The sequence below is a fragment of the Haliaeetus leucocephalus genome, unplaced genomic scaffold (genome assembly GCF_000737465.1).
Source record: "Haliaeetus leucocephalus isolate CR32 unplaced genomic scaffold, Haliaeetus_leucocephalus-4.0 Scaffold0, whole genome shotgun sequence".
NCBI lineage: Eukaryota > Metazoa > Chordata > Aves > Accipitriformes > Accipitridae > Haliaeetus > Haliaeetus leucocephalus.
In genome coordinates, this window is record NW_010972436.1 from 18,896,375 (window position 1) to 18,910,316 (window position 13,942).

Sequence of the window (13,942 nt, forward strand, 5' to 3'; positions counted from 1 at the left end):
CCCCCCCCCAAAAAAAGAAATAGAATAAATATATTCATATTCTTGTCCTGCTGTCTAAACTGCTGATTTTCAGATCACTCCATCATCATTTTAGACCAGTCATGCTCTTCTCAGAAAGCTTTTCAGATGTTAAGCATGAGACGCCTAAATATGCTAAAAGGTGAGAAGTGTTTGGAAGATAAGAGAGAGACCCTTTTCTCATCATACCAAAACACCAAATATTTGAAAGATGTTGGCTTTTATAACACTTACATGCTTTTGTAGCAGTAAAGATGCAAATTTAAAGCCCAAGCATCCGTTTTATCCAGGATGTTCTAAAACAATATGTTCATGTGTTTATAAAATTTAAAATGTCCAAAAAGAAATACATCTCTGATATTACCATTAAAATTTCACAGCCTCTTCATTCTTAACAGCAGCTTAGTTATTCATAGAAAAATTATTTATTGGCAAAAGGAGCCCCTTCATCAAACTGAGAATAGACCTCATGTTTATTCCAAAAAATAACTTCCTTTCACATAGACAGGGCAAAAATATGTTTTAAGTGTTCTTCAGGAGGTCAGGCTGGGTTTTCAAATGTTTCAATATATTTGCAAATATTCTAAAACATATTTTTCTTTAATAATTCAAAACTGTTTTCAAAATGTTGCTGTTTTAACCTGCTAGTTTAAATTTTGAAATTACCTTAAATTTGAAATGAAGCTGGTATGACTAAGAAATAAAATATGCAAAATGTTGAAACATTTTGACTGCTTTGAATTTTTGCTCAGATTTTTAATATAGGAATTTTTTTTCTGTGTTTCTGTATCTTTCATATTTAAAGTGTTATATAGAGGATTTCCTCAGAAGTTTTAATTAGTGAGCTGAAAAATCCATCTGGTGATGGCTGAGGGAGATCATTGATCTTCTCCTAAAGTTGAAACTTCCTGCAAATCCTGTAAAGATAAACATCCTCTTGCATCCTAACATTGTCTTCTATAGCAAAACCTTATCCATAAAGAAAAAAAGGTTATGAAAATCACTGTCCTGCCCTAAGTGGGGCAAGGAAAGATCTACTTTGATATCAGAGTTTATTTTAAAAGGACAAAAAAGTAAAAGGAAACAAATTCATTGCAATCTATGTCTACCCCCAAAAGCAGGTAAAAATGTTGCTAGTCTTCTTGTTCAGTAGCAGGTAGTGACAACTTATGAGCTCTGATGGAGTGGAGGCTTAGACTTCTGGGGGGAGAGAGCCACTAATCAAGTCACATATGTATTGATGAAGATTTTGATACCATTTTACATGCATTTGTAATAGACAGTTTCCCCTTATTTTGACTAAAAATTGTATATAAACTGATTATTGAACTACATCCACATTTTGTACCAAACTGGGCAAGAATGAAGACTTTCAACCAGTGTTAGTAAACACTGTTCTCAAAGCAGGCATCCTTCTGATCCTGTCTTTAAATTCCTGTATTCCCTTTGGTGAAATAATAGGTGCATTAAATGATCATTTAAATGACTCAATTTCATCTAGTTAAGTCTGTATTTTTTTCAGTAGGGTTAGAAAAATGGATAATGTAATTTATTTAACCCTTTTGTGGTTTACTACATTTCCTTTTGAGCTACATGTAATGGTGAGCTATTTGGATAGTTTCTTGGTCACAGACATGGTGAGGCAGCTGGTACCAAAGAGGGAGCCAAATCCAGATGTAGGATATTGCCAAATAGACTACAAGCACCAAGATGTATTTGGCTTCAAGTTATAAATTTTTTAGTCTGGCTATCATTCAACATGTATCCATAGTGTCTCATTTAAACTCCCACTCCATCATTAGAACAATTATTTTAATCTGATTACCCTCTGTATTTATTAAACAAGCAGTTTGTAGAGCTGTACATATAGGTGTCTTCTCTTCTTATGTGGTCACTGACATGTTCCTGGAGTGATGCAAATTAGTATATCTCTTAAAAATAAGTGACCCTTATATATACATATGTCATTAGCAGACTTGATTTCTTAGGAAGTCATTTGTATGTTGCGCTAAATCTTACTGTTCATTTTGGACTTCGGGGGTGTTCAGAGATATCTGAACTTCCATCAGACTTGCTCAGACATGTCTCCTTGACAAAGGTGATTTCAGGGGATGGAAATTCTGAACCTCATTGCCCAAGAAAAGAAGGGAACACTTGTCGCATTTCAAAGATATGTGAAAACAGTTACTTAGGATTTATTTTTATAGATTGCTTATACACGGAGCCCAGTCTCAAATGCAGGCTCTGTCAAAAGGAATCACTTAAGGCTTTGGCTTCATTTTAATATATTCCAGCATTTCAGACTTCATGCAAGAAAAGAAAAATAGCCTTTTATTCTGGCTGGCAATTGTTTATCCTTCTCCTCCATATTTTACTAAAACTTACATGTTGTGTATACATTGTTTTGGGTAATACCAAGCAACAAAGCCACGGGAGCTTTTTTTCTAATTCTCAAACACTTCTACTCCATCTACCTTGAAAAATACTTTTATTGTAGGGTTACCAGACAAAAGAACTACTTAGCTAAATTATTATCTAAGCTATAGCCACAGCAGTGCTCTGTAGCACAGTCGCAGCATGGAGGATAACCATTCTATAGTCACGTAGTAGGGAAAAAGAGACTGAGGAGGAGATACGTGAGAAGGAGACATGCTAATGGCAAGTGACAGTAAAATAGTTACCTTTTGTGAAACTTTAATTGATTAATCATACTTGAAAGCCATTTGCCTATGGTAGCAAAAGAGAAACTTTGAAGAGTGCTCCCTGATGTGCTGGGGAGCAGGAGCAGTGCTATTTTTAGCTCTTGTAATGGGTTACAGTGTACAGAGCCCGGTCACAGGTTACAGAAAATCCCAGTCCTCAATTATTTGCTCTGTGTGGGGTCCAAAGGGGTCCAAAAATTAAAATCTATTATTGCCCCCTTTGACACCCAGCCTCCTTTTCCCTTGCAGTGAGATTCAGTAGGTAAAGTGTGTAGAGTATTTTTGAGGTTGGAAGTACTGTATACCTGGTGAAATGTTCAAAACATAGACCTCACAAGTCATTGGCCTCAGAAAGCCACCAGAGCTTTATACACAATAAACTCAGTTACAAATTGATACCTCCAGCAGTGCCATTCCGGTCATCCTGAGTTTCGAGGATCTTCTCATATGTGTGCCTCCAATTCCGAGTTTCACACATCACCCATGCTTTTTTTTTTTTAGATTGTCTGTTGCTTTAGCTCTTCGGGTTTTTTTCTGTTACCACAGAAACAGGTTTTTCATGGAAGAACTAAAAGATTTTCACCCCCGTGAAGTCAGCAGAAGAGGTAACTCAGTTGAGGGGCTGAGGTATTTAAAATAAAACCTAAGTCCCTCAAAGTTTTAAGTATGATAAGTAACAATGCAGTTTTATTTTGAGGAGTCTTTGTAGAAACATCTGGCTTTTAGGCATTTTGCCCATTAACTTGCAGAATCTCATTAGTGATTTTAAGCTGTCTGTCATGGTACTGGCAAACCCCTCCACGTTCTTCATGGTTTTGCTCAGGAGAAAATACAGCCTTAGCCTTTTAGCGGCATTGTGTTTTGTTTCTGCCATGCAAACACTGCTGTCTCAAAAATCCCCTTGGCACTGTTTCTGATCTAAGGGAAACAAATCTCCTAGAAAGAAAAGTTAATTCGGGTTGATAAGCATCATATCAACACTTCCAATTCTGACTTAGAGAAGTCCCGGTCTCTCTAGAGTGGAGGAAAGGTTCTGTCTTGCTGTTCCTGCCTACGTCAGGGGATGAACCAAGAGACTTGTTCAACCTCTGTGCACTGGATAGTAAGTGATGAGGCATAAAGCTGATGACCTGGGAAACTGAAGAGGAGTAAATATCATCTAAGGGATTGAACTGTTTACGTATGAGGATCCAGAGTTACAACAAAATTTGTAAATGTACTTATTTTAAGAGCTTTGAAAAATGCTTCATGTTTCCGGGCATAAAGCAACTTCTGTTGCAGGGCAGGAGAAGGGGTCAAACATCCAACAACTTTCAGATGGGAAGTCACCCCCTCTTGTCCCAATCTGTCTGAGCTGTGAGACTAAACTAGGGGGATGGGAGCCCTACAAAGCAATTTCTGTGCTTTCTAAGGCAAGATTACTAGCTCTTGAAGTATTTCCTCCCTTGAAACAAGTCTGTTTCTTCCTTGATAAAGTCATCTTCAAGGGATCAGAATATTATGATTTTAGAGGAACAGGACAATAAGAGTTGGCTTTAAATGTGGTTTTTGAAAGAGGATGTGGTTTAGCATACTTTAACTACAAATCAAGAAATTCCAGTTACATTTCCCTGGAGGGCTTAGGGGAAAGAGAATAGTGTCACGTGTACCAAGTAAGACGAAGACAAAGGGAAAACAAAAAGCCATAGCTTTCCTGGAAAGTAGGTGTACTGCAGTTGTACATTTGTGTAGTTGTTTGCAAGTGCCATTTGCGTGTCATTTTTCAAACATAAGTGAAAGAACTAGATGGAAAATCGTTCCATTTTTGTTTGTTTTTACAAATAAGTTTTGAATTTCCCAATAATACTCCAGCTTATTAAAATACGCCAACATTTTTATTCCTGAAGAATGTCTGATGCTGTTAAAAAAAAGGGATCTCCCATTTCAGAGTATACTGAGTTTCTTTGGTGTTACAGGTCCTTCTCTTTCAGTCATGCTACTTACAGAAGCTGGTAATTGGTAAAGCAAGCTGACTGCTCACATTTCTGAGGAAGATTTGTTAAAAAATCTATTTTTTTTTCCCTACAAGCCATACTTCTTTCTTTCTCTCTCCCAGAGTTTGCCTTGAGTCTAACCATACAGTTACAGGAATGTCTTTAAAAAAAGCAATTTTCATTCTTCCATTTTCTTTACACATAAAATCTATTATGTATTTGGTTTGTACAGGTAGTATATTCTGAAGTGTAATTTGCTTTCTTTCCCTCATTATGGTATATACTACTAATGTAGCACGAAACAGTGATGATTTCAAAATGCCAAAAGTGATCAACAGAGTACATTTACTGTTTCAGTAGTGGAGGAAAAAGCGCTGCTTTCCCATACTGCTACCTTAGAGTGCATTTCACAATAGAGACATCTGCTTTGAAGGAAAAATACTTAATGAATACATGTAAAATTTGGAGCGAGCCTTTGTAGCTTCTGCAGACCAAGCCATGGACTGTGGTATGCTGTGAGATGGAGCTTCCTAAGTGCTTTCCACCCCTCTTTTCTTTCCCCTCTTCTCTTGCCAGCCTTTGCGGGCCTTTGCTGTCCCACACGCTGACAGTTTTTTGCAACAGATAATTCAGCAGAGGGTGCTGTGCTGGTGGTTACTCCTGGGAAATGGGCTCTGTCACCTTTGGGACCCGCCCCAGCTTTGCTAGCCTCAGGCACTCGTTTGGCTCCTGTCATCAATGGAGTCTCTGGCTGTAGGAATACTGAATGGTTAGTGTTGGGAAGGAGAGCTCTGAAAAACAGTAAAAGCATCCTTTATTTATATAAGGATCTGTCACTAAGTTGGTTAGAAATGTAATATCTTCTTAAATGGCTCTCTTCAATACCTCTTAATATGTTGCTTCAAGCCTCACATATCCTTGATATTGCATATACTAGAAGTGTCTGTTTGCAGATGAGCTTACTTATGTGAAGAGTCTTGTGAAGCTGAGCCAGGGTTCCCAATAAGCCTGTGAAAAGGACAGTCCATTTTCGGTGCCTTCAGGTGTATAAGGCACTGCTGTTTGTTGGCAGCACTGACCTTTTCTTCAGAGTGGTAATCTGCAGTTTTAATTAAACTGAAAAAATAGCTACGTGTGTTGAAGATTTCTATGCGCAGGAAATGTCCCTGGTGGTTGTTAAGGAGAGGGAACTTTCTGCAAGTTCTTCCCCAAAAATTCGGGGTGAATCAGCTGGTGGTGTGAATTTTGAAGGTTGTAGCAAGATAAGGGGACAGGTGAAAGAGAATGACTTGATTTCAGAAATTCCACCTTTGGTTACATTGTGTGAACGTAGAATATGAATATTGCATTGGGGAAGCTAAAATTATTTCTGTCGTTTGTTAACAACAAATAAGCTAATTCGATTAGATGAGGATGTTTTCAGATCCCCAGTTTGTTATAATGAAAGTTTTCCCTATGGGTGGAGTCTCTTTTTCTCAATTAGAACTGGGAAGATAAAGTGTTATGAAGTAGAAAAAGCTTATTGCATTAAACAGAATCATCAGAATACAATTGTGATTATGAAAAGTGCTGTAAAAACAATTAGTGATAAACACTGTGTCCTGGGAGGTTTGTAATCTAAATAAAAAGATAATAGCTGATAGCAGCATTATGCCTGTTTTTGCAAATATGAACCTGAAGCACAGAGAAGGGTGATGGTGTGCCTGATGGCTCACCGCAGGTGTGAGGTAGGGCCAGGAGGGAGACCAAATTCTCCAGAGTCCTGGTCCACTGCATTCACTTGAAATAGTTGCGTGTTGTACTTTACACGATGTGCAAAGTTAATTTAAAGAAATTTAATGTAGTTCACATACAATGAAAGCTGAACATTTTAAAGTACTCCAAGGTTGAAAACAGACATAAACATAGCTTAGTTTTTTTACGTATTCCCATAGTCTTATGTCTTAAAATTCCTGTTACTTTTTTAATCTCTGAAGCTTTGAATATTCCCTTCCTGAACCAGAGTTCTGCCTCACTGTGATCCCTTTGCAACTTTCTGAACTGTGTTAGATCCTTGTGTAACTTTTCTGCTTATTTGTTCAGCCATCTGACGGATTAGAAGCTGTTTGCTTTTGACCTCAGGGAATTTGGGACATGAAGTGTAATTTAGGTTTATAGAGAAGAAAAGTCTTTACCTTAAAGGAAGTGATTTAATGCTAATTCTTTAACTGAACTTGTTGATTATTGAATTAACAGGATTAAAATACATCCTAGACATATAGAAGATTTAATGGTTTTCAATTTTGTTGGCTAAAGGTTGCCTCAATCCAACACTCCCTTTTTCAGTCTCGGTTGTATTTATCCATTATCTGAATTTGTCATGTGATGGGAGGAAAACTGCTCTGAGGAAACCAGGATGATGCAGGGAAACTCTTCTTCATTATCTAGATTTTTCCTTCAGCCTAAGTGTTCAGCTATGCCATTTTCCTCCTTTTCTGATCTGGCTATTTGAACTGGGTATGTCATTCTGGAAGGCAGAGCTTATGTTCTTTGATCCATATTTCCATTTTTGGTAGAATGAGTTCATTGACTTGTAAATTCTGGTATAGTTTGTGTAGAAATATTTTACTGTTTGATTAAAGAGAAGTTGCGCTGAATGTCTTGAGTGTGAAAGATGCCTGACCCCAGTCCAGGATCCTGCTGTTACCTACAGTGCCCATCTTTCTTCTAAGTAAAGAAAATCACAACAGGCTGCCTCAGCCCTTTCCCACCATCAGTCTTACCCAGGCACCATCTCAACATTAGACAGCAATATATATCTGAAAGGTGTTGATGATGGCAGTAGTTCATGGCAATAGTTCCCAGCCATTTGAGTCAGAACTGGGTAATCACTGTGCTGTGGATATAGCTACATGAAAGCATATGTGCTCTCTGGCATTAAATGCCTTACAATTAGATTTTGGCTAAAATTTCTAATGGATTAGGTGGTTGTCTTTTTTCACCAGAAAAGACCGTTGTGTTGAAAACAGAAGAGTCAGATTTGACGGATCTTTTTCAGCTTAAGGAAAAAGTTAGAATTCTCAAAGTGGCCAAAATACCCTACTTTAACTGTTGAATTTTTGCTCATGATAGTGGTTAAAGCATTTTCAGTTTGGAGAGTACGTTTCAAAACAAAATAAAAAACCTGAAACACTAAACATAAGTAACCTCTTTTTCTGACCTGCAACTTTTTTTTTTTTCAGATTCCGTTTACAGCTTCTTTCCATATTTGACTTTTTTGTTCCAGTGTAATACACAAAAATTTTCAAAACATCAGTTTCTTGCAGGGTAAGAAAATATCCACTTTTTCCCCACAAGCTCAACTTCTAATGTAAGATGACAATCAGCAGGAAAACTAAAGAAATAGGGCTGGAATGAAACCAGAGAGACCATTGGCTGTTTCTTTCTGCCACGGAAAGGCTATGGCAAGGAGAGGACTTATATACAGTGTATTTTCAATATATATTAGGTTATATGTGCATCACATCCTATCTGGTTTCCTCCATTGCATCCTATCTGGTTTCCTCTAGGTTTTGTTGCTGAAGGTTTTCAAAAGCGGCAGCATCCCAAAACAGCGACTGAAAGAAATTAGTGTGCAAAATAGCTAGTATTAAAGAAACCAAAAAGCTGGACTTCTAAGCTGGCATGGCTGCAAAGTGACATGGTGTGAGAACAGACTGCTCAAGACAGGAGGAAGGGTCAGTAGGATAGACAGGGAAATAAGAGCTTGAGATGATGGAAGGTGCAGTGCTTCAGTGCCCAAGTCTGGCTAACAGCAGAAGATTCTGGCACATTGGCAAGGAGGAGGAGGGCAGTTACCATGGCTCAGCTTGTGGGAATGCCTATAAAGGAAAGAAAAAAGTTGAAGATGTGGAGTTTGGCCAAGTGTTAGGGTAAAAGGCAAACTCTTTAGCTGAGTTATTTTTAAAAAGAAAGGGGATGGTGGGAAAAACTCCTTTGAATTGGACGTGGAGAGCTAGTTAGAAATAACAAGAGGAAGCTAAGAACAGTTTGTGCCAAGCATTGCAGAGTAAAAAGGTTCCTGACTATGAAATACATTCAGCTAAGAAATAAACTCTGAAGGGAAGTGGAAGAAGCCCCATCATTTGAAATACTGTAACAGGAGTAGACAAAGCACTCGAAAGTGCACTGCAGGGAACAGTCTTTTTTTGGCAAGGAGCAAGACTTGGATGACCTCATAGCTTCTTTCCATCTCTATTAGAATCACAGAATCCAAAGTCTTTCTCAGAGCAACAGCACAGCCAGCTTTGAAGGTTTGCCCAGTTTTGGCATTGTAACATTTGTTAGTACCACTCTGCATGCTCCAGCCCCTGCAGATTCCCAAAGCAATAGTTAATAGCTCTGCTGACAAACTCCCTGATTAGTGCAAAATACTAGCAAGCTGTGGAATATATTTTGGAGAGTTTTCATCACCGAACGGACCAGATCTAAAGAGGAGCATAAACAAAATTTGCAATTTCACATAAGACAGTTGGGCAGAAAGACATTGTTACTGTATTTCGATATCCCCTTTGCTGCACAGTGATTACAGTGCCCAGTTAGTTATAGCTTGCCAGTTTTCATTCTGAAATCAGATTTCAGTCTTACTTTTCTATAGTGTTTGATTTAAAGGAGATTAAATCTGTCCAATGTATTAAATTGTAACAAGAAAAGAAGTTTAGCACATACTGGCATTGTAGCTGCATTCCTTATTAAATCCCAGTTGCCAGACTTTGAAACACAGGCAGCTTTCTCAACTGTACAGCTCCAGTTAGAGATTTTTTTAAGAAAAAAAGATTAATTCTTAGGAACCAGTGAAAAAAATCTAAAAATTATACTCTCCTATACTGTCCTATGTAAATACTACAGATTCATTGCATATTGTCATTGCTTATAGCTGTGTAACAGTGCAGTGATTCTTCAATATCTTCTGCCTCTCCCCTCCAGTGAGACATTTTGGTGGGAGAGAAACTCTGTGTCTGCCCTACATTGGGTCACTCATTAATGTTTTCCCTCTCAGCTTGGCTGCAAACCACCAGAAGGTGCAAAAGTAGCTTTCATGCCCAAGGGCAGCATTCTTCTCCCATCCACTTGATTTTCAGGCTCTTTGCCCAGGCTGTCTCTACTGCCATGTTCTCCTCTGCCCTTCCCAGCAAGATTTGAAGGCAGCAGAAAGCAGCGGGAAGGCTCTGTACTCACTTTGTAAGAGATTGTTTTCAATCCTAACAAAGAATGGCTGAAGCACTGCAGAGAAACAGGACTTGCCCTTTCTAGACCTCTGCTGTCTGGGAGCACGTTATGATTGTGAATTTGGAGAAGTTTTACTAACGTTGTCCTAAGAAGGCTGTAAGAAGCCGTGGCTTGCTTTGCCAGCATCACCTGGGTAATTCAAAGGCGTTGTTTTTCAAGTGTCTGATGGGCCCTGTGCTCTGCCTTTTTACCTTGCCTGCCAGACCAGCCTCAATAGTGATGCTGCTCACTCAAGAGGGAAAGCGAAGTTTTCAATCATGTCTGCTGTCTGTGTTTGTCAGTGGAAAAATGGAAATCTCTTGGGGAAGAGTGGGAACAATTGAATTATTTTATGCTGAGGCACAGTAAAACTATTTTTAAAAATTATTGCCTAATGTCCATAATTTATTCACAGTACTAGTCCCAGTAGAGTTAATAAGACTATTACGCACTTAAAATTAAGTATGCACATAGGAGTCGGTAACATCAGAATCTAATGTTTTACTTCTATTTTTTGAAGTCTCTTTGTGGCAAAACATCTTTTATTATTTCAGAGTTGTTAGAGGTTTAACAGCATGTTCCCAAATGGATTGTGAGCTTAGCAGAAACTTTTTAAAAAGGAGTCCAAGTTTTGAGTGCTAACAGGGCTCTTGCAGAAAACCTCCAGGAAATACTGTCTCTATGTTTAGTGTGCTGCCGTGATAACTCTGTAGGGATGTGAGGCAGAAAGCACAGAGTGGGAGAGGTTTAACAGAATTGGAAACTGAGAAATTGTGCCTTTTGGATCGTCATGTGCTAAAAAATCAGATGAGGTTAAAGGAAATAGGTGGAGAAGGGAACTAGAAGAATATGCTTGTGATAATAAGAACAAGGTGGGAAGCACAGATGCTGAAAGCAAAGAGGAAAGAGATGGTGAGATTATGAATGTTGATTCATTTCCAGTAGTCACTTCACTGACTGTTGAGCGTATAGCTTTATTATATGTGATTTCTGCTAGGCCTGGAGTTCAGCAACACTTCATTGAGGCATGTCTTAATAACAGGAAGGGAGCAAAGGCCAGCAGTATCTCTGGGCAGCTGGACAGCTCTGACATACGCTTTTCCTGCCCCAGAGGTTTTTTGCTACTGTTATCCAAATCAAATTCTTTTTAAGCCAATCTTAAAATTCAAATAAAGTACTTCCTGACCTTTGTTACACCCTCACTCTTAGCAGTGCTTATGACTGAGGTTTTTTAAATTGTCTTTTTTAAAAGATTTTTCTCTATTTGACAAATGTTGGTAAATAATAAATGAGATAACACTGTCTGTTAAAGGAGCTACCAAGTGGCTGAAATGACGGCTAGTTCTTCTAAGAACAGTTACCTGTCTGCAAATACGTATCTAAAGATTGGAGGTGTCAGTTGTTTGGAAGAACTCAGTTAAAGGCATTTTCTATTTCTGCACTAACAGGGATTTTACAGAACAAAGATATATGTAAAAAGGCAGAAATACAGGCATTATTAACAACTGTTTTCTGCAATATTTGATTTTGTTTCCATATGCACAGAGTTGTTTTTAAAGCCTTTGCTGCATACTGCTAAACATCTATGATTTGGCTTGCCATTTGAACAGCAACACAAGTGTGGCTTATGTAGACATACCCTTTATAGAGTAGCATTAATTTAGCCTTGCATGTACACCTTACAGTGAAGCTCCTGTGTCCTGGCTTTCTGCTGCCCCATACCTGTGTCCCTGGTTGAAAAGATGGATGTTGTAACTTCACTGCTTTTGCTGTGAATCCAGTGGTGGCCCTACTGTTCTTCACCTGGTGGGAGGCTCAGCAGAAAACATAGAAAACACGGGCGCATGTGCACACCGGTAACACAACAGAGGTTTAGGAGAGCAATACAGTGTAAAACAAGGACACTATAACATTAAAGGTAACGCACAGAAGTGGTAATTAGTGCTTCAGGCACTGCCTGCAAGTTCTGTGGCAGTTGAACAAACGTTGGAAGGTAGTTCCTATTACGCATCTTGCAGGAGAGCACATCAGTCTGCAGCTGCCTAACCATGCCTGCTCCAGGCAGTGCCCTTGTAGGGCACTTTACATCCTTTTTTCCTCAGAATGACTTGGAAAAGCAGTCTGAAATTGCTGGATATTTGGATTGTATCTGTTGCTCTTAGTACAAGGAACTGTTCACACTGATGTGCAATGCCTTAGGGCTTAGCCCTGCCCTGTTCATCAAGGTTGAGAGACTTCCCAGAACTGCAGATAAAACACTATTCACTATTCCTGCCTTGACCTCAACAGTGCCAGCTTTTATAGAAGACTTTTGGAGCAAAGAAACAGTAAAAAAAAAAAATAAAAATTTTTCCTTCTCTTCCATCTCCCTTTATGTTTAGGGGCTGAACTTGCCAAAGCTTTGTTCTTCTCCAAAGGGACCTCTAGCTGAGGTCTCTTTGTGTCTCATCCCTCCTTTCCCAAACTGAGCACTGCGGTACTCTGTCTGTAAAAAGACCTCAAAACAGTCCGAAAAAGATCTATCATGACTGCTCCTAACAGACTGCAGTTTTATGATCAGTTTAACCAGATCCAGTTCTCCACCCATCTGTTCCTAGCTATGTATTCCTCCCTTCTGATGTTTCATCTTTACTTTTTACAGGGTTGGTTTTTAGGCATCTTACGTTGGTTTTTTTTTCTTTCTAATCACAGAGCTGAGGGGAAGAAAGAGGTATGAACAGCTCTTTTGACAGAAGTCCAGATTTAGCTTGGTTAAGTGGATTATGAAAAATGTTCAGGAGTGGGAATTTTAAGGTTTTCATGGGCTGTTAGAACTTTTAAGTTATCTCACTTAGGATGCAGGAATGCCTAAATGTTACCAAATTTTCTTCACCCTTTACTGGCTGAGATCACCGGCTATTTTAGGACTTTAAAGTCTCTTTCATTCTAACCTGCTATTTTTCTAAGGTTAAATGAGGTATTTCCTTCCAGACCATCATACAACTGAAGGAGAGCTGCCATTTCTGTTCTTGTAGTGGGAAAATAAGTTATCTAAGAAAGGAGGAGAGAAGACCAGAAAGCTACACTCAGAGAAACGGTCTGACCTCAGCAGTAATAACATTTTTCATTAAATTATTTTTTTTTTAATATTAAAATGTTTATCAACCACTGTCCATTGAAAATAATTAAAAGATTGCAAATGCAGATTTGAAGCTGAGGCCAGGTTATGAGTTACTTCAGTCTGACTTTGATTTTACTCGTGGAATGTGGTTGCTCACTCAGCTCACATGCTTTTCTGTCTGTGCCCTGGCATTTATGATGTTCTTGTGGGAAATCAAAATTTTAGATCCCCCTTGTTGTGAATAAATTTATGCATGGAATTCCATTTACAAAAGTCTATCAAAAATAAATAAAAGGCACCAACTACATTTGAAGAATTTAATATTTAAGAAAATGTTCACACACATCTTTTTTTCATTATTTTCCCAGCCATAAGTCTTGACTAAGATTAAATATTGGGCCAGATTATGTTCTACAGGATATAAGCTTCATCTGTTCCAAAAATAACATTAATCTCTGTGACCATTAACTATTCCTTTTAGAAATAAATGTTAAGGAAAAGCAAATAAATGCAGCCATGTATTATGCATATTATTTTTACATGTATTTTACAGAGTTCGTTTAGTAGAAAGAGGATCTCCACATAGTTTGCCACTCATGGAGTCAGGAAAAGTAAGTACTGAAAGAAGAGTTAAACATATCTTTCATGGTAAATATTTTCAGTAGATTTCCATTTCTGTTAATTTTTTGAGCGAATGTAGTGTTGAGGAAGGCTTTATCAGCTGTGCAGACTGAAGACCTTTCTTTACTGTTGAGGTTACAGCATGATCATAGATCATAGAATCATTTCGGTTGAAAAGGGCCTTTAAGATCCCCGAGTCCAACCGTTAACCTAACACTGCCAAGTCCACCACTAAACCATGTCCCTAAGCACCACATCTACATGTCTTTTAAATACCTCCA

General features: G+C 38.4%; 1 protein-coding gene across 2 annotated transcripts in view; it reads left to right on the top strand.

Annotated features, from left to right (window-relative positions):
* DIP2C (DIP2 disco-interacting protein 2 homolog C (Drosophila)) overlaps window positions 1-13,942 on the top strand; it is a 154,847-nt gene that overhangs the window by 130,035 nt on the left and 10,870 nt on the right. For both annotated transcript variants that reach the window (XM_010585631.1, XM_010585639.1), the window contains one exon: window positions 13,594-13,651. In XM_010585631.1, coding sequence (XP_010583933.1) covers window positions 13,594-13,651 — 58 coding nt within the window. The remainder of the gene's footprint in view (window positions 1-13,593; window positions 13,652-13,942) is intronic.